The 26227-nt window shown below is 40.9% G+C and overlaps 1 protein-coding gene across 1 annotated transcript in view; it reads right to left on the bottom strand.

The window, feature by feature from the left end:
• PLXNC1 (plexin C1) overlaps positions 1 to 26227 on the bottom strand; it is a 190696-nt gene that overhangs the window by 116226 nt on the left and 48243 nt on the right. Inside the window, exon 5 of the mRNA XM_049782862.1 lies at positions 4746 to 4860. Coding sequence (XP_049638819.1) covers positions 4746 to 4860 — 115 coding nt within the window. The remainder of the gene's footprint in view (positions 1 to 4745; positions 4861 to 26227) is intronic.

The following is a 26227-nucleotide window of genomic DNA, read 5'->3' as shown; positions in this document are numbered from 1 at the left end:
GCAGTGCTCAAGGGTTCCTCCTGGCTCTATGCTCAGAAATTGCTCCTGGCAGGCACGGGGGGCCATATGGGATGCTGGGATTTGAACCATCGTCCTTCTGCATGCAAGGCAAACACCTTACCTCCATGCTATCTCTCTGGCCCTGGGGATGTACTATCTTCTAATTTTTTTCTGCAGAGTTAGTTTCTTAGGGAGAGTGCCTGGCTCACCTGCTTTCTCTTCAACCCTCTGTATCTGACAGTTACTAGGATATTACTAGATCTATAGTTGGCAGTTAGAAAACATTGTGTCTTTTTGATGTGTGTGTGTCTAGAATGAAAGTCAAGGTCTCACATAAACTAGGCATGAGCTCTCCTGCTCATTACATTCCTTGAAGCTAGAAAATATCCTGGAATTAAGTATTATAATTAAGGAAAACCATATATTCCATCTCTATAGGTTGAATTGTTTATTATTTTAAAATAAAGATATAAAATTTTCCAGTAGGTAGATAACATAAGGATAGAAAATATATTTTGAAATAATATGATTAAGAAATGGAATCAGGGGCCCGGAGAGATAGCACAGTGGTGTTTGCCTTGCAAGCAGCCGATCCAGGACCAAAGGTGGTTGGTTCGAATCCCGGTGTCCCATATAGTCCCCGTGCCTGCCAGGAGCTATTTCTGAGCAGACAGCCAGGAGTCACCCCTGAGCACTGCCGGGTGTGGCCCCAAAACAAAACAAACAAACAAACAAAACAAAAAAAAAAACAAAAAAAAGAAATGGAATCAGACAGCTTTCAGCATCATTTCAATTAACAATCCAAAGTCTGTTTCGAAGAACAGCTCAACTCAGATGACTTGGTGTTTACCTCCTTTACCATTAGGGAGCTGGTGAATGGAAAGAGTGAGATAATAGGTGTGTAGAAAGATAGTAAAGGAATAAAGTCACCCACAGTGGGTATGGGGAGAGAAAGAAAATGCCAGTGGTTACTGGGTGGTAAGATTTCAGATTAGGAAGAAATTGTGATGATTTATACCAATAATCTTAAAGATAAGAAACCCAGTTACTTTCTCACTACTTTTTAAGCATTACACTTAAATTTTCAAAATGAGTGGGTTAGATAGAGAATACGAGAGTTAAGGTACTTGACTGGCATGCATCTTACCTGGATTGAGCCCTGGCAACACATATGTTCCCCTGAGCCATACCAGGAGTGATCTCTAAGTCCAGATTCCAGAGTATATCCTGAACAGTGACAGGTACAACCCAAATGCTCCCACATAAGAAATTCAAAATTAATTAAAAAGGGGGCCGAAGAGATAGCATGAAGGTAGGGCATTTGCCTTGCATGCAGAAGGACAGTGGTTTGAGTTCTGGCATCCCATATGGTCCCCTGAGCCTGCCAGGAGTGATTTCTGAGTGTAGAGCCAGGAGTAACCTCTGAGAGCTGCCGGGTGTGACCCAAAAAACAAACAAAAAATTAATTAAAAAGAAGAAATGGCTTGCATAATCCTAACTACATACCAGAGTCTTGTGTATACTTAAGGATTGTATATTTTCTATCATTCTCTTTTCATGATGAAATTCTGCTCCTTTTCTAATTTTTGGGCTCTACTAAGCAAAGTTCAGGGCTTATTCTTGTCTCTGTGCTCAGGGATCAAATCTGGTGGAACTCAGGGAAACCTATCTAATGCTGGGATAGAGAACCTGCATAGCTGTATGCAAGGCAAGAACCCTACCTACTGTACTTTATCTGCCCAGATGTTTTTAGATTAAGAAAAATAAGAATTTGATGCTCAGATGCCTAACATCATTATGACAATGATAGTTGGAAATGATCACTCTGAACAAGAATTGGTTGTGGAAAGGAGATAAAATGATAGGCATGATACCCCTTCAGTAACAATATTGCAAATCATAGTATTTAAAAGGAGAAAAAGGAGAGAGACGGGGGTGGGAGGGAGGAAAAATGTCTGGCCAAGAGGCAGGCAGAGGTGAGGAAGGGAGGGAAACCAGGAACATTGGTGACAGGAAATGTGCACTGGCGAAGGGTGTCCTACATTGTACGACTAAAACTCAATCTGTGTATATGTTATACATTGTATGACTGAAAATCAATTTGTATCTGTGAAAAAATAAACATTTGTATTATATAACCTTGCTAATCATGGTGTTTAAAACTCATTATTAAAAAAAACTTTTTGCACAGAACATCTTCACTTTGACAAAGGGCTAGATTTAGTTTGTATACAGGGTGTGCATTTTATTTTATTTATTTATTTTTTTAGGGTGTGCATTGTAAACCTACCCCCTACAAGCCAACTTAAAGTGATAATAGCTAAATAAGTTTAAATTCATGAGTCCTGGTCAGTGATGACTTGAAAGTCTGATTCTTGTATTATTTATCACTCATTAAATGCTCTGGCTCTCCTTTATTAAATGTTAAATCATCCTAAGTGGTATAGTTCTTGCTATTTGAAATGGCAAAGTGTAAGGGAAAAGAGAAAGTGGCCCATTTCCTTGTAAATGTGGCATTCAAATAAAACAGAGCAAGCTCAACAGACAGGTCAACTGGCTGCTGATGGGGCGTCTGTACAATTATTCATAATACAAGAGCCATAATTAGAAGGAAAATGTCTCCTTATGGCACCACTGAGACCGCTAAGCAGAAAATCCATTTTCCCACAGGGCATAGTTGGTGCGTAAATCCAAAAATATTTGAATATGCTCATTGTCGATGCTTTCTCTCCCAGTGTCAAGGCTCATGTGCTGCTAATGAGGGCCCTGCCCTAGAAAGAACCCCCCCAACTTTCCAGTAGGCACCAGTGACAACAAGCTCTGATCCCTAACAATATTACTTGAAGTCCTGCTCCTGGGATAGCCATCAGGAAAAGTCTGGGCACATTAAGGAAACAAAATTCTATACTTGTGGCACACTGAAAAAATCTTGTTAAGCACAAGTCTGCATTTGTTTTTTTCTATTTTGGGGAGTAAGGGATCAGTATAACCAGTGATACTCAGTGTTTACTATTGACTCTGTGTTCAGAGATAACTCCTGGTATGCTAGGGACCATAAGGAGCACTGGAGCTCAAACCTAAGTAAGTCATAGGCTAGGAAAGCACCCTGATCCCTGCGCTATCTCTCTGGCCCTATATTTTTCATCAATGTTTGTGTACTATATTAAAATACCTCTCCCTTCCTTCCTTTCCTCCCTCCCTCCCTCCCTCCCTCCCTCCCTCCCTCCCTCCCTCCCTTCCTTCCTTCCCTTCCTTCCTTTCTTCCCTTCCTTCCTTCCTTTCCTCCCCTTCCCTTCCTTCCTTCCCTCCCTCCCTCCCTTCTTCCCTCCTTCCTTCCCTTCTTCCCTCCCTCCCTCCTTTCCTTCCTTCCTTCCTTCCTCCCTCCCTCCCTCTTTTCCTCCTTTCCTCCCTCCCTCCCTCCCTTCTTTCCTTCCTTCCTTCCTTCCTTCCTTCCTTCCTTCCTTCCTTCCTTCCTTCCTCCCTCCCTTCCTTCCTCCCTTCCTTCCTCCTTCCCTCCCTCCCTCCCTTCCTTCTTTCTTCCCTCCCTTCCTTCTTTCTTTCCTTCCTTCCTTCTTTCTTCCCTCCCTCCCTCCCTTCCTTCTCTCTTTCCTTCCTTCCTTCCTTCCTCCCCTCCCTTCCTTCCTCCCTCCCTTCCTTCCTTCCTTCCTCCCCTCCCTTCCTTCCTCCCTCCCTCCCCTCCTTCCTTCCTTCCTTCCTTCCTTCCTTCCTTCCTTCCTCCCTTCCTTCCTTCCTCCCTTCTTCCTTCCTTCCTTCCTTCCTTCCTCCCTTCTTCCTTCCTTCCTTCCTTCCTTCCTTCCTTCCTTCCTTCCTTCCTTCCTTCCTTCCTTCCTTCCTTCCTTCCTTCCTTCCTTCCTCCCTTCTTCCTTCTTTCCTTTCCTCCCTCCTTCCTTCCTTCCTTCCTCCCTTCCTATTTTACACCTATTTATATTCAGGAGATACAGTTGGCTCTGTGTTTGAAGGTAACTCCTAGTGATGCTCAGAGAACCATGGAGTATGTTAGGGCTTGGAGTGGGGTCAGATATATGCAAGGCATATGCTTTAACCCCTATACTAGCCCATACTATGTCCCTAGTAAACTTTCTTTAAATTCATCAATTAGGGGCCGGGAAGGTGGCGCTAGAGGTAAGGTGTCTGCCTTGCAAGCACTAGCCAAGGAAGGACCGCAGTTCAATCCCCCGGCGTCCCAAGCCAGGAGCGATTTCTGAGCGCATAGCCAGGAGTAACCCCTGAGCATCAAAAGGTTGTGGCCCCAAAAAACACCAATAAATAAATAAATAAATTCATCAATTATAGTCATCTTTGGTTTAGAAAACAGCAGAGTTCATGAGGGAAGGTACGATACATCTTCCTGTTCTCTGCTACATCCCAACACCTGTCAAAGTTTGCAGTAGTATCTGGTTAGGTACTGACTATGGGCCCACATTTTAAATAAATAACTAGTAAGTCTAAGTTAGGGGTTGGAGTGATAGTATAGTGAGTGGGTAGGGCATTTGCCTAACATGTGGCCCAACCCATATTTGATCCCTAGCACCCCATTTAGTTCCCTGAACCCATGAGTAATCCCTCAATACAGATCTAGAAGTGAGCTCTGAGCTCCATAAGGTATGGCCCAGAAAACAAAAGCTAAGTTATTTGCTCACTACTATTTTACTCAGAGAAGGAAGTTCCCATTTATAGTGATAACAGGCAACACAACAGAGAGAAATAAAAATAGTTTACTTTACCTTATCTCTATTTTTTCGAAATAGGTGAATTTGAGGGCATGCTTTAGATCCTGATGAGATATCCAGCCAGTTTTCTGAATTATCTGAATGGACACAATCTTCTTTAAAAGTACACCTATTAAAAAATAGGTAACAAAACAGTCAAGTATTACTTTAAACATTCTCATATTTAACTTTATACAAAATGCCAGACTGTATTGTGGAGTACTGATCTTGAGTGAAAATCAGAACATGATGCTACAACTACAGAAAGCAACAAGAATAGAGCAGAGTGGGGCTTTTCCTGTCATGTCTAAAAGCAGAGAACAAATGTAGACAACATGTTGAACTTAGACTCCTGAACCATCCTTCAAGATGACAACATCAACAACATCCCAAGCACACCCTCACAAGGATCTCCAAACTACAGAGCTGCTTTTGAGAAGAAACTAGCTGAGCACCGAACAAGAAAATGTTCATTTACTGTGTAAATTTGGAGGTGTGTGATTTATTCCCCAATCTTGTAGTATTCTTTCAAAAGCCACTATTTTGTGTTTTTCAGCATGCTAATAAATAAGTGTTTCAAGGTCAAAATCTTCTCCAGAACTTGATATGACATTCCATATAACCAACTGCTACATATAAAATTATATCAAAAGATATCAAGGAAATACTTTTCAGGGCCAAGGCAGAGAGCTCAGAAGAAGCCCCTAAGAAAGCTTGTGCTGTGGCCAGGATCAACTATTTGATAAACATGATCCAAAGCTGAGAGGAGAGATTGTTGGTTTGCTAAATGTCCTGTTCAGTCTAAGTCACAGTAACTCAGGAACTCTTGCTTCTTCAGAAGAGCAGCTCACTCTACCAAACAAACATCAGCACCATATTGTTTTCAAATGCTGTTGCCTTCATGGATATTCTAATAGCTATAGATACTGAAGGTGTTTTGACAAAGAAAGAACCAAACAACTTTGATATCTATAGCTCCTAAAGGCCCAAGTCTGGTAGCAAGGGATGAGAGTGAAACAGTGACACTGAGTTTTTGAAAATTCATAAATTTGAATTCAATTTGAATTTGAATCATGAGCTTGAAAAGCAACCAAATGATAAGTCATCTCAGCTGTGGGGAGTCCCTGAGAGGATCTGAGTGGAAAGCAGTGTGGGCCAAGTCTACATTTGACTTCATAAGCATTTAGTTCTTCTTTTTTCTCTTTTTATGTCTTAAGAGTTTAGGTCCCATGGCTTTGCCTTTGAGCTCTGTGCATATTTGCATATGACAAAAATAGAACAGGAAGCCTTGAGTTTCATGAAACCTCAGCCCCAAGCACAGGCCTGTCATCATGTCATTGTATGACATTTGGAGGAACCTACTAACCATGAGCATTTCAGTGTCCAAACTCCCCTCACATCTGTGTCAGTTCCTTCTCTAACATCACAACCCAGGGACTTCCCATCATTAATTCTCCAAAGCCATAAATTTAGCTGATCCTTTATGGCTAGCTTGTCCATCACGAACATTAGGTTTGAATTCAACTGCCATGTTATGTAAGGGAGAATTTGCAGTGGAGATAGAAATCTGAGAGGTGGAAAAACAGACAATGAGAGAGGCTGGTGTCTTTTTTTCTTTCAAAGAAATGATTGTCAAACACTGCCTGCATCTCCTGGCTACTCCCGTCTGTCTGTATAGGCACTTTCTTTGCCTATCAGAAGATAAAAGGAGAAAGGAGAGGTAAACACACACACACACACACACAGAGACACTTAGACACACAGACAGACAGAGAAAGAGAGATAGAGAACAGAGAGTGTGCAGCACTTCTACAGAGATTGGCACACAAATATTTTGTAGGCTCTTAATGCTGCCTGGGAGTCAAGGCCGAAGGCTGCCAAAAAAACAAGTGTAAAATATTTCATACAAATAGTGCTACAATTTGCCAATTTGTAGGCAGCAAAGAGTAGTGCCACTGAGTTATCACTCCCTTTTCTGAACGCCTATAGTATTTTTTGTCAGAACCACACTTTTTTGTATTTAATCATATGCCGCCTTGATTTACATCTTAACTGTTTCATCTATCTATGTCATTTCTCCCCAAGCAAGCTCTAAACCCCTCACAGGAAGGGTGAACGTCTTTAATATTTCTTCAGCAAATCCTTTTGTGTCAGGCAGCATGATATGCATATATGAAAGTTTCAATAAATATTTTTGAATGAATGGAGAAATGTGAAATCTCTGTGGTCATTTTGGCTGGTGATGCTTTTTTCTAGAATTTCTTATGATTGATATCTGACTTCTACTTATAACAAGAGTCTTTAAAAAAATAAGAAAAAATTCAAATCTGGGGCCAGAGTGATAGTACAGAGGATAGGGGCTTACTTGCCTTGCAAATGGCTGAATGAAGCTGAATCCCTGGCACCATATATGGTTCCCCAATCTCTACAAGGAGTAATTCTGGAGCACAGAGCCAGGAGTAAGTCTTGAGCACAGTTGGGTGTGGCCCAAACCTCACCTCCCTGAAATTCCAAATCTAGGGTCAAATTTAGGGAACAAATGAGGAGCCAAGTTTTTCAGCTGACCTTTGAGATCAAAAACAAAATACATGTAGACCTTCGTTTTCTGTTTTATGCAAGGTTTAAAAAAAAAAAAACAATCTAGTCCCACAGAACTAAAAATACAGTTCATGTTTATAATGTACCTTTAAAATTCCTAAACTCTTATTTCTTGCTTCTCACCATTAAAAAAAATTTAAAAATTAAAAAGCAAACTGTGACACCAAGAATGTATAGCCAGATGGTCAATCGACAACAGTATCTTATTACATCTCCAATATTGCAGCTTATAAATTTTTCTAACAGCACATTCCCCACAAAAAAAGAGGAGATCTTACAGCTCTCAAAACCAGTCTCTTTGAAATATTCTTTTTTTGAAAGTTATCACTCTTATGTATCAATAGCAACAATACTCAAAGTCTTTTATAAAACTTCAGCCATTACCCAAATCTCCAGTTAAGTAAGACTTTCAATGAGGCTGATCCTCTCTCGGACAAACTAGAATGATTTAACTGGCTTTGTTTCAATTTCTTCAGGCCCCCATAGAGGAAAATTGGACTCAGATTAGAAAGAACACATTCTGGAGAAAATGGCAGAGATACATCATCTGTGAATGATGATCTGATTTTGGTTCACCTTTTACAGAGACTCTACCCAATATCCCAACACTCTTGATCAAGCATTTGATTTTTCCCATCCTTACTTCCGCTAAATCGAATACCTACAAAAGGCCTATATATGGACACTTGCCCATTTGCCAGTTAGAAAACCAAACCAACTCAGATGGAAAGGAAAGATTAAAAAAACAAACAAACATGCCAAAGCTAATTCAAATAAATTTTTTGTAAACAACTTCATGGATACAACTATCAAAGACAGCTTGTTCTTCTCAGTCCACTATAAAATCTGCCACAACAGCTTAATCTATCTAAAATAATGAGGTTTGATATTGTCACTTGACTAAGGGCATGCATCACCCCTCTCTGACCCACACCTCATAAAAAGGCACCTTCAAAACACCTACCTTGGCCCTGACTCAGAAACTGCAAAGTCCACAGTAAAGACTCTTGTTCCTTAGTCTGCTGTTTGGAATTCAGAAATTATTATTATGCAGGAAACTGTCTTGCTGAGTTAGTAGAAATCAATGTAAATCTAATATCACCAAGTAATGGCCCTTAACATATACATGCATGTATGCGTGCGCACAGACACACACACACACAGACCCTTGGAAGGTGTATGGCCCCAAGTCAGGCACTGCCCTTATAGTCTCCCTTTTTAGTCTTCTACAGGGTCCCACAGGCCAAGTGGCAAGTCTAGCTTCAGAGACATATCTTTGGCCACTGAGCTGCATGACCTTCAGATGCCCCATTCCTCATTCATGATTAAGTGATTAAGGTTTTTAGGTTACTCCTGGTGGTTCTCAGAAGCTATTACTGGTTCTATGCTCAATAGTGACTTCTGACAGTGCTCAGTGGGGACCTTTTGGTACCAGGTCTTGAACTGGGATTGGATCACATGTGCCTTATCCTTGTGAGATCTCTTCAGCTCCCTGACTATCTCATAAGAAATATTCACAGATAAAGATATTTGGACTTACTATGGCCTCTACAAGGACTGGGCCAGGAAGCAGTGACAGGGCTGGCAACCCTAGGAGGGGAAGAGAGAGGCAGAGATTCTAGGATGATGAGAGTCACAAGGATTTAGGAGGGAGACTCCTAAATAGGAGTCAGAGATGGGGATTCAGAGAAGCCTGTGACCCTTATCCATCATTAATCCTGAATACTTACCGTATATACTCGAGTATAAGCTGATGCCACCCCCCCCCCGATTTTACCCTAAAGACTGGGAAAACTTAGTGATTCTAGTATAAGCCAAGGTGGAAAATAAAACAGCCACTGGCAAATTTCAAAAATAAAAATATATACCCAAAACAATTACAATAATCGAGGAATCTGTAGGTTAAATGTTTTTCAATATTTATTACTAAAGAAAAACTGTAAACTAGCAATAATAACTTTAAAACTTTAAATAAAGTGCAGAAAACCATAGCTTAATAGGTAAATAGGTAATCAAGCTAAGTCACAAAGGTTAAAATCCTTCAAAGCTGGATTCCTCCTCCTCATCATCTATATGTCCAAACAGAGCTTCAGCTGTATCCGATGTGAGGGTATCAGCATAGACATTGTCATCATCACTGAGCTCACAGATATCATCATCACTGCTGTTGGTATCATACAAGGTACAGAAAATTGTGGGTTAAATAATTTAGTTCAGGGGCATCCAGTTCAGTTCAGCCGCCTACCTCTTCAGCTCAGCCAGGATTTATGGACTGAGCTGAAGCACCGCCCCCTCCAGCAGACGGTAGAAGACATCTGGAGACTATGTATGTGCACACCGAATCAAATACACCTGTATGACCCGAGTATAAGCCAAACTCGTTTTTTTCGGCACAAATTTTGTGCAGGAAAAACTCAGCTTATACTTGAGTATATACGGTAACCTCTAATTGGAGCTTAAATTCCAGTTGGACTTTCCAGTCTATTGGGCTTTAAAGAATTCTTGCAAACCACACATACAGAATATACTTCTCCTAGAAATTATGTCAGAAGTACAGATGAGGCTTTCAGGTTAGCCCAAACAAACTATGGCAACAATACAAACTGCAACTCTCCATGTGTGCAACACAAAAGAGAAGACAATGAAACTCCAGCCATTTTCATTAGAGATCAGCTTTCCTCCTTCTTTACTTATTTGAGTAAAGATTATTTCTCAGCTGGTCGTCTGGGAACAGTGCCCAACTGGGTGACTTTTAAATTTATTATTACATATAGCATTTATATAGTAGTTTTGTTTTTTAATGGGCAGGGTTTAAATTATTAATTATGTTCAAGCCAACATAAGGTACAGAGAGACTCTCTTCTCAGAAGGAGCAAATGTTCCCAGGTAAGTGAACAGCCCATAATCAGAGTTGGGGCACCTTGAGGCCGGGACCCTATTAGGCTAAGATCTCTGTACAAAAAGGACCCACTTACTCAACCTTGAAATAGAAACTCTGAACTCAGATCTAGCTGCTACTTCCTGTCACTCAAATTTCATCAGCCTCCTCTAATCTAATTGTTTACCAAGAGCAGACAGTCCCCTAAGGGAACTGATAACTAAATATCAGGTAATTGGTCTGAAAGTGGGAGCTGAGGTGACCTGTGCAAAAGTATCTCTACTGATAAGTATCAGAAAACTTTTGACAAAAGGAACCATTCAGCCTCCTACCAAGACAGCAGGAGACCTTGTCTGTTGGGGATTCCATTGTGATAAGAGGATCCCCAGGACTTTCACAAAGTGACAGGAAATAGATGTCTGCATTTTCAGGAAAGGCATGGAGGCCAAAGGAGGGCTAGTGGTCTCCAAAGTTGGTGGGCCTTCATTAGCAATGTGAGCATGTGAAATAAAGAATGCAAGCTCTATACAATAGAAAGCTACTGTGACCCATGCAAATCTGTATTCCTGGCCTCAAGGATCTCCAGGAAAGGGCAATGCCAAAATACAAGACCAGAAGAACTAGCTAGAAAGTAGAAAAGTACTCTTTGGAGCTGAAAGTCAATACACAAGCTCAAAATGGTAGAAATGACAGACTGTTTAGAAAATTTTTGTTTGATATGAAAATATCTACCATGCCAGACAATGGCTTTTCTCATGATTTGATTCACTTGCCCGCCACAATGAATTTAATAGAGCATGTAAACTAATACATGTCCCTGAATGACAGAGGTGAAGAAGCTGATGTTTAGGAGGTTTCATATCATTTTCCTATGGTCTTAGGATTGGTGAGTGCAGAGGCTGACACTGAAAGACAGGTAATACAGCTGCCCAGTGTATGCTAGCAGTTCCTACCCTGTTTGCCTCCCATTAAAAGTTACCATTTACCAAATCTTTGCTACAGGCCAGCACTGTTTACAGAGCTTACTAAAATTTGACTCATTGATCTCCAAAGTCTCCTCAGGAAGTGAGTATGTTATCAGCTCACACCAATCAAGAGGGAAATGAGATGTAAAGAAGTTATATAGTTTTGTATAAACCTTAGCAGGCTGATTCTGGGGTCCAAATTCTTCCTCCCTAAATCAAAATGCTCAAGGCTTCCAAGATAGGCACATCATATAAGCTAATATAACAGCAAATAGCTTTTCCCAGAGCATGGAAAAAGAAAAGAGTTGCTATGTATTTTCTAAAGGATGATCTAGAAGTTATTTGCAATATGAGTGTTGAAATAGGGTTTCATTGCTCCAGAGTTTGGGAAACACTAAAGTAGGTAAATAGAAAAGTGTTTCCTTTGCAGGACTTAGAGCACTGATGAACTTTGAGATTTCTCAAAACAGAAATGATGGATGCACCAACTTCCAAATTTTCTGGTGGCAAAATTAGCATTTTAGTCACATGTCATGTGCATAGAAAATTCCTGCTCAGTTTTAGTAAACCCAAAATAAGTAGAAATGCAAATGGCAAATGAAATGAGAAAATTCTGAGTCCTTTATCAATTGTTTGTTTGTTTTTTTCTTGACCTTCATAATCAGTCATGATTCTTAATTCTCAGCTCTTTCTTGTGTTCATTCTTTCCCATTTATTGAATCAACCTGACTGGAAGCAAACTTCCAACCTTCTGGTGAACTATACTGCCACTGAAGTTAGTTTCAAACACAATTAAGCATATCATTCCTTACTGCATCTTCAAAGACACTCTTTCATCTAAGCCTCACTTCTTTATCTGGATCTGTAGCCCAGAGCCTTGAACATAATCTATGCTTATTTTGCCACCCAACACCATATGGTTGTGTCTGCCTTCCTCTCCACACTTTTCCTTAGTTAAGGAGGACCTGAACCCAGGACACAGCTTCTGGGAGAGTACCATTATTGGATAAACACATGCCAATATACTGGCTCTACTAGGTGAATATTGCTGCCCTTGCTTAGAATGCCAGTGGGTCTACATTGCCTATTAGAACTGTTTCTCATTCATGGCTACTTCAGTGTTTCCCTAGCCTATCAGCAAACCTATCGCTCTACACACAGGTTCCTGATCTACAGCATATTGATAGTTACCTCAACTAAATTTGTTTAGTCTGCAAGTTACTTCAAAGAAAGTATGCTTTATCCAACCTGACACTCCCAGAGTCTTGTACCAAACCCACCATTTACTCTATAACTTTTACTGAATGTGTTCCTGATGTCAAAAGCTACCATAGACACTGCAAAACCTATCTGTGTAGAAGGAAGTTAAGGTCCTCTTTTTAATGAACTTCTTGTATTCCAGCAAGGCATGCACACACACATACATGCAAAAATAAACCAGATAAGTAGGCAATTATTTTAAATAACTTCTATTTGGAATCAGTCTTCTACAGACACTAAAAATACAGCAAGGAGGAAAGAGATTGCTTGTAAATTGTTGTAGTGATTTTTAAAATATGACTTTGGGCAGTAACATTTGTCACATTAAATAGGTTTCAAGAAGAAGGTATTATTATACAGGACCTTCAGGTACTACATTAAGTTTGGCACCCAAAGTTTTTATCTTCTAGCATAAATTGATTCCTTTTATCTGAATTACACTCTTTACCATTTCACCTCTAGTGATTATTATTCTCATATTTAAGAGTTTTATTGGCTTTCAGTTGGTTTTTTTTTTAAGATTTCAGATACATAACTTTATCTTTCAACATCTACACACCTGAAACCATGATCACTGAAAATGAGTTTCAGTCCAACACCAGACTGTTAATTCCTTTTATTCATTCTGTCCACCTTCCATTCATCATCACCCCTGGCAATCATTCTAGTGTCAAAATCTCAGGATTTATTTTTATTTAGCTTTGTTTATTTGTTTGCTTGCTTTATTATCTTCCACATAGGAGTGGCAGCATATGGTACTTGTCTTTCTCCATCTGACTTAACTCACTTAGCATAATCTCCTCAAGGAAGGTCTAGATGTGATGTCATAAATAACAAAATTTCTGTCTTTTTCAAAATAGCTGAGTACTATTCCAGTGTATAGGCATGCCACTCCTCTTTTTGAGGACCTTTCAATCCATAGGTGGGCATTTCTAGGGATATAAGACAGGTTGGTCAAGGGTATGGTCTTTTACTGTAGGATTAAAAGATGAAAAAATAAATCTAGTAACATCAAAAGTAGCGAAAGCAGCATTTCAGGAAGAAGGAGTAGCATGTGCAAAGATCCTGAATTCATGTAAAGTTTTATCTCTGCCAGGAATAAGGATAACAGTCTAGCCTGGACAAAGTTTAGTGCAGGAAGAGGGAGAGTGGTTAAGTCAATGACAAGATCATGAATCTGGCAGGTCACATCTGCAGAAAGGTCAATAATCAAGTTTCTATCTGCTGGAATTGTTACATACACTGAACTGATTATCATAATCATGCCACAGTAAATATTAATGACTGCCATTAGATTTATTGCACAGATAAGTAAAATAGAATTTAGGTGAAAATGGGCTCAGCATTGATCAAAACAACACAAAATAGTAGTGAGGTGTGGGGTGGTGGTGGAAGTAATGTGAGAAGACTTCCCACTTACATTACCAACACATACAGGGTAGCCCATGAAGTCTGCATTTTTTAAATATAATTTTTATTTTGATCATAGTGGCTTACATATTGTTGACAATAATATTTTAGGTACATAAAATCAGGGGGGATTCCCATCACCAATTTGTCCTCCCTACACCTCTGTTTTTGTCTTACCTCCCATATCCTCTTCCCTCACCCCCAGGGCTGCTAGAATATGTGGTCCCCTCTGTACCTAGCCTACTATTTAGTAGTCTTGCCCCTGTTTGGTCTTGGTGCCTCCCTTATTTCCCCCTCTAACTGGGAGGCAGGACTAGCTAGTTCAAGTTACGTGGTTTTGTTTGAAGAAGAGAAAAGTAATAAACTGGGGTAAAAGTCTAATATGCCGAAAATGGGCGGAATCCTTCTAGAGGCTCTCATCATCGGTTTGAGAGACGAAGGAGAAAAAGAAGGTGAAACACTCCACCAGTACAAAAAGAAGTGTCAAATATCCAGTGAGGACTCCAACAATAACGATAAGCAACACACACACACACACACACACACACACACACACACAAAACAAAAACAAATAACAAAAAACAAAACAAAACAAAAAACTGCCACGGTCTTGAGATAAGAAACATGGCAGAGCACATAAAGAAAGAAAAGAAAAGAAGAGAAAAAAAAATAAGTATAAATGGGGACAACAACTTCAATAACCACACCAAAACAAAGAAATCGACCAAAACTAGATAGGTAAATAAAAATAATAATAATAATAATAATAAATGAAGATACAAAAATAATATATAAAAATAAACAATGTTTTGTGCTTTTTGCTTTTTTTTTTCCCCTCCTGCCCTGGCACAGTAAATACTGGGGTCATTCGAAAAGGAATTCACTTGGCCTAAGACATATGGGGTTTCTCCACCCTTGGAGTATATTGTCATGGGATTAACTATAGACTCTGTTCAGGATCATTACTCTCCCAGTGGTGCTTTTGTGGTGTTTGGAAGACTTCTGCTCTGTCCTGGGTGATACAATCAGACCTCTGTATCTAGAGATCTCAGTATCTGCACAGGTCCAGGGATGGGACTTATGATGAAGTCAGTCTTTGTGGTTCTAGAAGTTCTGTTCCCTCAGTGTTATTTTTATCCATCTTCTGTGGTTGGTGGTCTTGGTCTTTGCACTGAACCTAGGATGGCACCTAGGATAGTGTCTTTCTTTGTGTTTCCAGAAGCCCCATTCTGTTACAATTGTCTCTGCCAGATCTTTGAAACTGGGGATCATGGTTATTGTGCAGGTCATAGTTCAAACCCTAGACTAGGGCTTTTTTATTGGTCCCAAGATATATACAGTCTGGTCATGGTTCTAGCAGCCAGTCATCTGTAAATCGCGATCTTGGCTTTTGGACCTAACAAATGGTGACACATCTTCTGATTTTGTCTTATCGTTAGCTGGTAAGGTAGGATAATCTGCTCTTAGGTCAAGTTGTTCCCATTTTCCTTGTTGTCAGGATATCATATTAGAGCTGGCACTTGTTGGTGACCCAGCAGTATTAAGGCTGTCCCAGATGGGATTTGTTTCCTGCAGCTGTTGTGAAGAACAGTGTCATTTCTATGTCTGGGATCCAGGGTTCAAGGCTGGATGGATGGTATCTAATCTCCTAAGGTCTAAGTTGAGTCCACATGACACATTTTCAAGGTAGGAGATATCCCTGTATTGTAAACAACTATGACTTCCTATCTCTAGTAGATAAGACCTCTTTTTTTATATGTAAGATTTCCCCTTTTTTTTAGTGTGCCTTTGCAGGGAGAAATGGTGCTACATTATATTGCTGGTGCATTTGGGGGTGGACAGAGAGGAAAACAGAAACAGGTCACATACCCAAAAAAGATAAAAAAAATAGGAATAAAAATGTATGTGCTCACATATGTATATGTAGAACAGACATTTTAAAAAAAATGAATTAACGAAGTATTTAAAGGACCAAAGTGATGCAAAAGACTACCTTACATTTGGGGAAAAGCAGGTAAAGAGGTGGTATAATACAGGTCTTATGCTTATGTTGGAAGTACAGGTTTTCCCATTGTCTTTTGGGTTTTTCATGTGGTTTGTGGGTTCCCAGGCACCTTTCCATCACACCCCCTGACCTTCTTCAGGTTGGCAAAAGATTTGCGGCAGGGAGGTGAAGTCTGCATTTGTGATGGCAGGAGGCAGCTATTAGTTAAGGATTTGGACAACCCTCTTCCCTCCCAAAACTAAGTGGCTCTTTGGGGTTCTCCCTGGGTCTTGAGCACCAGCTCTGAAAGCTCTTTGTAGCTCTCTGTCTCTGCTTGGTATTTTCTTCCTTAACTAACTTGTGAGCTTTTCTAGGACAGTCTCATTCAGCTTTATTCTCTTTACAGTCAACTTACTACTAGCCTACCCAGCAATATTTAACCAGTCTTGGCTATACTGATAAAGACTCAGATTTTAAAGTGACTAAATTCTTGTCTGTGTCTCCAGGAGATCCCATGAATTCTTTGTTTGCTGGGTTGACCAGTTATCCAGGCTGCTGGTTGACCTGTCTTGGTCTTAAAACTTAGAGCTATTTAGCATACATGTTTGTGGACAGACACAATTTCACAAAATGTACCCCATGTGATTCTTTTCTAGTCAAGGAGTATAGTAAAATTAGGCATTTTTAAAAAAAATTTCCAAATGCAAACCAGAAACTCAAAAATTTAAGGCAGTATTTTTAGGAGTCAGAACATAAAGATAATGAGTTAACACCTTTGAAGGCAGGAAGCTTAGGCTTCAAAGCTGTTCCCCACCCACTGTAGAACTAGAAGTGCACTCTTTACTTATTGTGGGCTTCAGTTTCCCATTAACCAAATAGGGTAACCAATAAAGATGCCTTTTCCTGAAAGCAATATGGAACACCCTTGATACACATACATGGCTCATGTGCAACAGACCAGAACTCAGGGTCTAGACATTCTAAAACATAACCAGAGCAGCAACACATGAGCAATAGATCTGAGCATCACATCTGTATGGGGAGGAACTGCTGGGAACAGGAAACATCCAAGGCCATAAAGACAAGTGAGAACATCTGAGGAGTTTTTAAGAACCAATCAATACATACTTATGAAAATACCCACTGCCTGAGACAAGGTTCTTTAAAGCAAAAAGAAAAGAAAAGAAACCCAACCCAGTTCTATTACGGCAGATATTGACAAAAAGGGGTACACCCTTGCAGTTAACCATCAGTTAAAAGACAGACAGAAAACACTGATGAAAGCCAAAGTGTAGATGGGCAGTTTGGAGGCTGTAGCAGAAGAAGACCTCAGCAGCCAACTAGACTAAGCACAGTGTTTTTTGGGGGGAAGTAGGGAAAAGTGCACCTGTGATTGGCACTGGCCACTGCTGATCACTTAGAACTTGACATAAGTTAGATGGGTTCACTGCTTCCAACAGCTACAGGAATTCAGTATTCCAACACTCCCCTTTCCAGGGCTGAAGGCTCCATGAACCCTTTCAGCACTTTCTGTAACCCAGCCATACTGCTTTTTCCTCCACTGGGGCACAGGTATGCCTGGAGGCCTAGAAAGCATATTCCTCTATGATTCCCACTGTGTGCAGCCCATGAATAATTGCCCTACTAACTTTTCCACAATTAGTATGCACAATGGGAACCAAGCACCAGAAGGAAGGTCACTTCTGCCCAGCCCCAGTCCCACAAGGACCATGATGGATTTTGAGAGAGCTGCACTGGGCCATGAAGGACAGTCACATCACAGACTTCAAGCACATGGATGCAGTCTGGACCAGAAGAAAAAGAAGGAAAGATGTAGAATTAGAGCATACTCGAATGCAATCTCTCCTCCCACCCCTTGACCACAGTTCCTGGAGCTATGAAAGGGGACATTTCAAAACCTCCTTAAATGCTCATAAGCAGGTTGTTCAAGATTTGCTGTAGCAATTACAAGCCCTTCTGCAAAAACATTCTGAGCCAATTTTTATCACTCACATAAGAGCCCACTCTGGCCTCACAGGGCCGATGGCTCTCGGGAATGAAATTGCTGATCATCTGGCCATGCCAATATTTAAGTCATTGGCAGAAGAACATTCAGTGCTACATATAAACACATGCCAATTGCATGTAAACTATCATATTCTATGAGGCAAGACAAATAGTCGATACATGTACCATTTGCATGCCCTTGAATAAAAGAACACATATAGCTAGGGGCAACCCCCAAAGGTTATAGACTAATGAAATAAGGAAATTGGATATTACACATGTTGACTTTTTTCTAAAGAAACCCTATAGTCATATAGTGGTGGATACTTATTCCCATTTCATATGGAGAGTTCTAATGATTTCTGAATGAGCTAAAGCTGTTTTTACCTTCATACTACAATGTTATTTTGTTATGGGCATCCTCCAATCCATAAAGCCTTGCCTACATAAGTAAAACTTTTCAATCATTTTGCCACGAAATTCAAATCAGATATATCACTGGAATCTCTTATAATCCACAGAGATGAGCTATAGTTGAAAAAGCTCACAGACCCTCAAAACTCAATTATTAAAATATAGGTAAAAGGGCATGCCAGTCATGGACATTTTATCTTTAACATTATTTTCACTAAACTTCTTAAATTTACCCCAATGATCCCTATACAGCTGTAGATAAACACTTTAAAGAAGATGCTCAGGTACAATACACACACACACAATTAATTCACCTATTTGGGTAAAACAAAGGATAATAAATGAATTTCTGGTAATCTCCTTATTTGAGGAAAAGGATATGCTGTTTCTACAAATAGTAATCCTGCCAAGAAACTGTGGGTCCTACTCTGCCTTGTCAGAAGCAGGATTCTCACAAATGAAAAAAATCAGACACAAGTGCATAAAACAGCAAACCTCCCCTCAGAACCAACACAGATTACCAACACAGAAAGGATGAGAGCAGGAAACAAACTGTAACCTGAATAGGAACTGGGACAATAAACTGACAACACACAATGAGGCAGAGATTATTGGTAGTGGAAATGACCAGTTCCAGAATCTTGGTTCTGTAGATGATACTCTCACCTTCATAAATTAGGAAATGCATGTTACATGAACTCAATACTACAATGCCTTGTATAATATTCCAAGTTTGACTGATTACTTTGACCAGAACCATTATAAGGAGGACATTAGTAGGTAAAATCCATTGAAACATAAAGGCAAAGTGTCACAAGAGTTTGGTATATCAATCCAACAGATTTTAAGATGACCATTGGAAAGATAAATGACCAGTTTGCAGTAAACAGTCAACAGAATCTTCATGAACTACTTCTATTTTTGTTGGAGGGTCTTCATTAGGATTTAAACAAAGCTGATAGGTAGAATAGACACAGAGAGGAAAATAGTGATCATCTAGTGACTCAAAAGATGCAAAACAAACTTGGCAGAGACACAGAAGCTTAATGAGTCTTTTTTTTCCTTTGGTTTTTGGGTCACACTCAGCAACACTCAGGGGTTACTCCTAGCTCTGCACTCAGAAATTGCCCCTAGCAGGCTTGGAGGACTATATGGGATGCTGGGATTTGAACCACCATCTGTCCTGGATCAGCTGCACTCAAGGCAAATGCCCTACTGCTGTGCTATCTCTCCAGCACCCAGTTTAACGAGTCTTTAACTGCTACACTTTCCCAAGGTCAGCTTAAATCCACAATTCAATACCTCATCTGCACCAAAAATCTCAAACATCGGAGATATTTACTCATTTACCATTATCTTTGACATTTACAGATAAATGCATGTTGAAAGACTGCCTTAAAGTATCTGTCTAGGCTTTTCTGCATGAGGCAGTAAAGAAGATGCCATCAAACATAATTTCTCCATCTCCAGGGCCCAAACCTGGTAAACTGTCCCCAACCAATAAGGTGGCACCAGAGGAGCACAGCCACTCCACTTCACTCTGTGGCTGCACGCATATTCTAACCCATGAACCCCACCACAGCACATAGTAAAAACCACACTACATGTGTGGCAATGGGGAAACAATGGAGGACAAACCTACAAATAGAGGATGAAGATAGCAGCTCTGATGACCCGAAAAGTACCAACCAGCTAGATATCCTCTCAGTAGAAATATGGAGGATGCTCAGAGAAATCAAAGAAAGCATATATTAAGCTGAACAGACCACAAAGATAGAATTCAGAAAACTCCAAACTGAAATAAGAGGACTGAAAAACTTGGTATATGAAATGAAAACCTCAATGGAAAGCCTCCCCAATAAAGTGACAGCAGCTGAGGACAGGGTCAGTGAGCCGGAGGATAAGATACAAAACATCTTATAGCAGAAGAGATTGGAAAGGAACCTTAAAGCAAATGACCAGACAATGGATAAACTACTCAAAGAATGTGAACAAATGAAAATAGAAATCTTTGATAAACTCAACAGAAATAACCTAAGAATCACTGGAGTCCCAGAGACCCAGGAAGAGAATAATAATAAGAGGACTTGGAGGAAGAGTGAGAAGAGAAATAGGAGGAAAAAAGAAGAGTAAGAAGAAAAAAGGGGAAGAAGAAGAAGAAGAAGAAGAAGAAGAAGAAGAAGAAGAAGAAGAAGAAGAAGAAGAAGAAGAAGAAGAAGAAGAGAATGAGGAGGAGGAGGAGGAGGAGAAAGAAGAAGAGGGAGGAGGAGGAAGAAGAGAAAGAAGAAAAAGAGGAGAAGATAAAGAAGAGAAAGAAGAAAGGAGGAGAAAGAAAAAGAAGAGAAGAAAGGGGCCAGAGCGGTGGCATGTAGCTAGCCGGTGATAGCCTAGGACGGACCACAGTTTGATCCCCAGGCATCCCATATGGTCCCTAAGCCAGGAGCGATTTTGAACACATAGCCACAGTTTGATCCCCAGGCATCCCATATGGTCCCTAAGCCAGGAGCGATTTTGAGCACATAGCCAGGAGCAGCATCAGGTGTGGCCAGAAACCCCCCCCCCCCAAAAAAAAAGAAAAAAAGAAAATGTGATCCAGAATTTATCCTTTCCTCAGACTATTTAAAAAAAAGACTTATATGGGATATATATACATATACATATATATATGTATATATATCCATATATGTATATATGTATATATGTATATTTCTTAAATGTATTTCTTCAACATGTACATTCTTTATTATATATTTCATTATGTAGTTATAGCTTTACCCCTTTTCTTTAGATTTGGTAGTAGGAATCCTTAGAAGATAGTATATATAGTACCCTTGGAGTTTTGTGCTTTTAATAAAACTAGATTATGGGGTTGGGGGAAACCCCATGTGGAAGGCCTTCTCCCTAACTTGGGTGCTCTGGGAACCTTAATAGGCTCCCAGCCTTCCCCTCTTCTGCCCCCGGCCTCCAGGCCTTCTGGGGTGGCAGCCCAGGCGGCCAGACAAGGTGGATGTTGAGGGGTCTCTCCTGGATGGGGTCCCAAGCTTTCCCCGCCCTTCCCTCAGCTCTAGGGAGGGAAGGGCACAGGGTGTAGGGCGGGCAGATCCTGGCTTCCGGCTCTCTCTCGATCCTCTCTTGAGCTGGAGGCTAGCTAGCCGGCATGGGGTTGGGGGAGACCCCATGTGGAAGGCCTTCTCCCTAACTTGGGTGCCCTGGGAGCCTTGATAGGCTCCCAGCCTTCCCCTCTTCTGCCCCCGGCCTCCAGGCCTTCTGGGGTGGCAGCCCAGGAGGCCAGAAATGGTGGGTCCTAACTTGGGGTGTGCTGAGATTTGCTCAGTTGCGTTGTTTGTCACTGGCAATTTCTGATCACTCTGCATATGAAAAACCGTGCGGGCCCGCGCACACTGCATGTATTAAGAGTATTCCTTATCTTTATGTTATGTTTTGCGTATCCAGAATGTCCATTTTGTATTCTGCCCTTTCCCACACCCCTACAAAGCTCATTTTTACTCCTTAACTCTCTCCCACCACCAAACATCACTAACCCACATTACTCTTTTTAACTTCAATATTGCACAATCCTAATCACAGACCAAAGCCGTGCATTGTGTGTAACAACCCCAAACTGTGTCAAAGGACATAAAATGGACACGTATTTCTTTAGAATATTTTGTGTTTTTCCTCTGACAACTATAAGTCTTACTAAATATTCTCTTATACAGTGACGATTCTAACCACTTTTTATCTTCTCTTTATGAGCTGTTCAACAAGGAATTTTGGTGAAAGAGGTTGCCAGTTTAATGCTTATGATTGAACCATGTCATGGGGATTGTTGGACTTGTTCTTATGGCCCCCATATGCACCAATAACACCACATGGTATTGCTCCTTTTTTGCATAGGCACATTAAAATGGGAAAATACTATACATACAAATAAGATCCTATCTAATAGAGACTGGAATACACAAATCTTGTAGTGCAAAGGGACCTTACACCCTGAACATTGACATAATGACCTGGCATAGGCCTCAGAAGAAAGGGCATTTTCCATTCACCCCTGAACCAAAGAAGCCATCCACGAAACATCCAGGTTTGTCTATAACATCACCTGGAAGCAATCCTCTACCACGGAAGACCCTACCACTGCTCAGACATCGACCTGCTCAAAAGAGACTTCCCTTAACACTGAGAAGACTTAACAACAACAACGACCTGCTTACAGGACAGGACTTCCTGCATTGCCCTTTAATGGTGAAGTGAAACAAGAGGACACTCCACATCCTGACTTCAATGTAGAGGATATACAGATTCCAGGATCTTTAATACAGAAACGTCATACCAACAACAGAGACTGTGTGAAAAGTGTGTTGGCACTACGGACAATGTCTTGGATTAGACAATCTAACTTGCCTGGAGCCTAGAGTTGGTCTTATGCCAGGAAACTTCAGGGGTAGGGTCTCTTTGTATTTAGGCCAAGGTTATTCCTTTCCATGCCCCTCATATTTTGGTGGGCCTATGCAAACAACAATTGCTACTCTAACATCGTTTTTACTGTGCTCCTTTGACTCTAATCCTTAAAACGCACCCACTTAAAATTTGAGGTTAACTTAAGCTAATATGCATGTACATAGAAATGTAAAAAATACTATGCCTCTAATGTTTAAGGAGTTACGTAAGTTTTATGGCTTTAGATTGCCTTGTGTGCTGTTAAGAAATATTATAATGTGTTACAATCTGGGGACTTGAGGGACAAAGTAATAGTACATGGATTCTGTTTTATTTATCTTAATGTTCTTTGGCTGAAAGTTCAGTTAAGATATCAGCAAGGGGACTTCTTCTGATAATTATGTTATGGGTGATTGTCCTTCCACTGTAACTTTACCTTGTCCTCTTTCTTTGCATCTTTGTTCTCATAATTAAAAATAAAAGATTAAAAAAAATAAAACTAGATTATAGGGATTTTTTTTTATTATTTTCCTCTTAAGCTCCAATAGTATCCTATGGCACCATACTTTTTGCATAGTGCATTAAAATGGGAAAATATTAGACAGTAAAAGGAGTTATTACCCATTAGGTATGAGAACTCAGAAATTTCTGTTACAGTGGGCTTTCCACCCTGACCATTTGCCATAGTGACTTGACTTAGGCTTTAGTCATTTGGAAATGGGCTTGATCACCTCTGAACCTTGGGTCTCATGTTTGGATCTGGCACAGTTTTCTGCACCTATACCAGGAATTGACCTTCTACCAGAATTACCTGGCTTGTGTGAATGTGACTGCTTAATGCCCAGAAAACAACTGACAGGAAGGGGAGGATGAGAGCTGGGGACCAGCCTCAGCAGGAATGACCTCCCAGAGCTTTCTGGAGCATTTGCAGCAGGATGTTCACAGCTTGTTCCCCTGGCTGCAAAGAAGATGGCTGGATGGTGCAGAAGACTGAGCCCTAGCAATTCTTCCCCCAGAGCTTTCCAGAATGATGCAGCTGCTCAGAACACCACCAACAGCATGGCTGCTGCTGCTCCTGGCTGCTGGCTTCTATCAGGATGGAGCCTGGAATTGTCTTGGAACATACTTGCCCCAGGGTGGGCTCTCACACTAACCTGACTATGGCTGAGAAATCAGCAACGACTTGCTTTGAAGGCAGATTTCCCTGCCTCACCACATAATGGTGAGATGAAACCGGGAGTTGCCTCAAGACATTCTGACTTTGACATAGGATATATGATAGCACCAAGATTTCTAGTTACTGATATCTGACAGTGAAAACCTTTCCTGGAATCTTAAAGAAAGACTTTGGGGTTAGACAAATTAATATGCTTGGAGCCTGTAGTTGATCTTATGACAGAATGCTTTGTGGGTAGGGATACACTGTTATTAGGCCAAAAGTTTTTCTTTCTATATTTCCAACTTTTTGCTGTACCTATACAAAATTTTCCAACCCTTTTATCTTTTAGTTAGAAGCATTTTCCCTGTATTAGAACCTTGGGATGCAAATTACCTTGTTTTCCCTCAGATTTCTGCATATTTTTTTTTCTTTTCTTTTCTTTTTTCTGGTTTTTGGGCCACACCCGGTGACGCTCAGGGGTACCTCTTGGCTAAGCGCTCAGAAGTCGCTCCTGGCTTGGGGGACCATATGGGACGCCGGGGGATCAAACCTCGGTCTGTCCTAGGCTAGCGCAGGCAAGGCAGGCACCTTACCTCTAGCACCACTGTGCCGGCCCCAAGATTTCTGCATTCTATAAGTTCAATTAGGAGGAGATATTGGATTAACCAGGTCCCTCCTTATTCATCCCAGGGTGTGTTCTGAATTCTTCCTAATAAAAATCCCATTTATTATTATTATTATTATTATTATTATTATCATCATCATCATTATATTTATTTTTATCATATTTTTATTTATAAAAATAAAAATAACCACTCTCTTATATTTCCAGTTTCCCTCCATTGAGTTATCTGCTTCACAGGAGTAGAGGATTGTGTGTTGGAATTTCTGAACCTGTTTCACCCCGTTCAGTGTGTGTGGATTATTTCCTGCATCAACATTTGCTTCCAGGCCTGTGTCTCTCCAATGTCCTGGTCTTGGAGCATTAGTTTCCATCACACACTGGGACCAGACTCTCTTCTCTCCCTGATTACAAGGAGGGATCATATCACTTTCCTTCCTCTCTTTTCTCTCCTGACAGTGAAATACAAAAATCAGTTTGGAATCAGCACTGAGCCTACATTTGAGTCCTGTTCTATTAAAGATAGAATGGATATCTATCTATGGGATGGATATAATAATGGTATCTCCCAAATATCCAGGTCTTACTCTCTGGAATCTGGGAATATGTTACCTAACATGGCAAAAAAGAAACTTGGCAGAGGTGAGCATGGGCGATGAGGATGGGGAGATCATCTGTATAAGCTGTATGGGCCCAAATTCCTAACCAGGGTTCAGATCAGAGAGGGTAGGAGGGCCATGAGAGGAGAGTGGTGGGTGGAGACAAAGTTCTGGACTGCAGAGCTTTGAAGGTGCTGCCTGCTGGCACTGCAGGTTCAAGAAAAGGACCTGGCCAAGGAGAACAGGCAGCTCCCTGCAGGCACAAGGACCAGGCAACAGATACTCCAACCATCTCCAGAGAAACATGGCCTTCCAGTACTCATACTATTTTTTTTCAGCCTTCATTCTTAACTCCCAGAAGCCCACAGCCCACTTCTGCCTTTCTAGAACGGTAAAAATAAATATGGGTTATCTGAAGTCACCAAGGTCATGGTCATTTGTCACAGCAGCAGGGGAGGTGAATTCACCCTCTCAGGCTGATTGCTCCTTTCAGAAGTGGGAGTTATCACAGCAGAGACAAAGAGGACTCAGACCCTGCAGGGTACAGGGTGTGAGATGTGAGATGCACATTCTTCTCCATGCAGCAGGCCTTCCCCTCCTACATGGGCACTGTTGCTGAGATCTGGAGGAGAAGGGTGACTCCCAACCATGGCTCCCCTGATTCTTCTATCCCCACTTCTCCAGTTCCATTAGAGGGGAGGGACCAGCTTTCCCCAGTAGCAATCTTATCCTCACATTATAGGATAGCAATAGCCCCTGATGTGGGGTCCCTTATGTGTGAGGGACCAGCTTCAAGACAGGACTATCTCTTGGGGGTGGGAGGCAGATTTTAAAATAGGAAAGGCTGGATAGAGGGGGCATACCCATCACTGTTTACTACTCTGGGACAAATGGCTTTGGCATCTAACTTCAGGCTTTCTCTTCTGTGCTTGAAAGTCTGGTTTTTATCTTCCCAAAAGTCAAACAGGGGGAACTGATGGTAGGCCTGGAGGTTCAGCCAACCTGCTGAGGAACAACCACCTTCTTAGCCTCATACAGAAAAGAGCCTACAGGCCACAGACAATACAAAGCTGTTCCCAGCTCCCCTGGAGGCTCTTCTGAAAAATCAATATGGAAGAAGCAATGGAGAAGGATATGGTAGCACACTGAGTTTGCTGA

This window comes from Suncus etruscus, chromosome 11 (genome assembly GCF_024139225.1).
Source record: "Suncus etruscus isolate mSunEtr1 chromosome 11, mSunEtr1.pri.cur, whole genome shotgun sequence".
Taxonomy (NCBI): Eukaryota; Metazoa; Chordata; class Mammalia; order Eulipotyphla; family Soricidae; genus Suncus; species Suncus etruscus.
The sequence above is the reverse complement of the archived record's forward strand: the minus strand, read 5'-3'. Positions and strand labels throughout refer to the sequence as shown.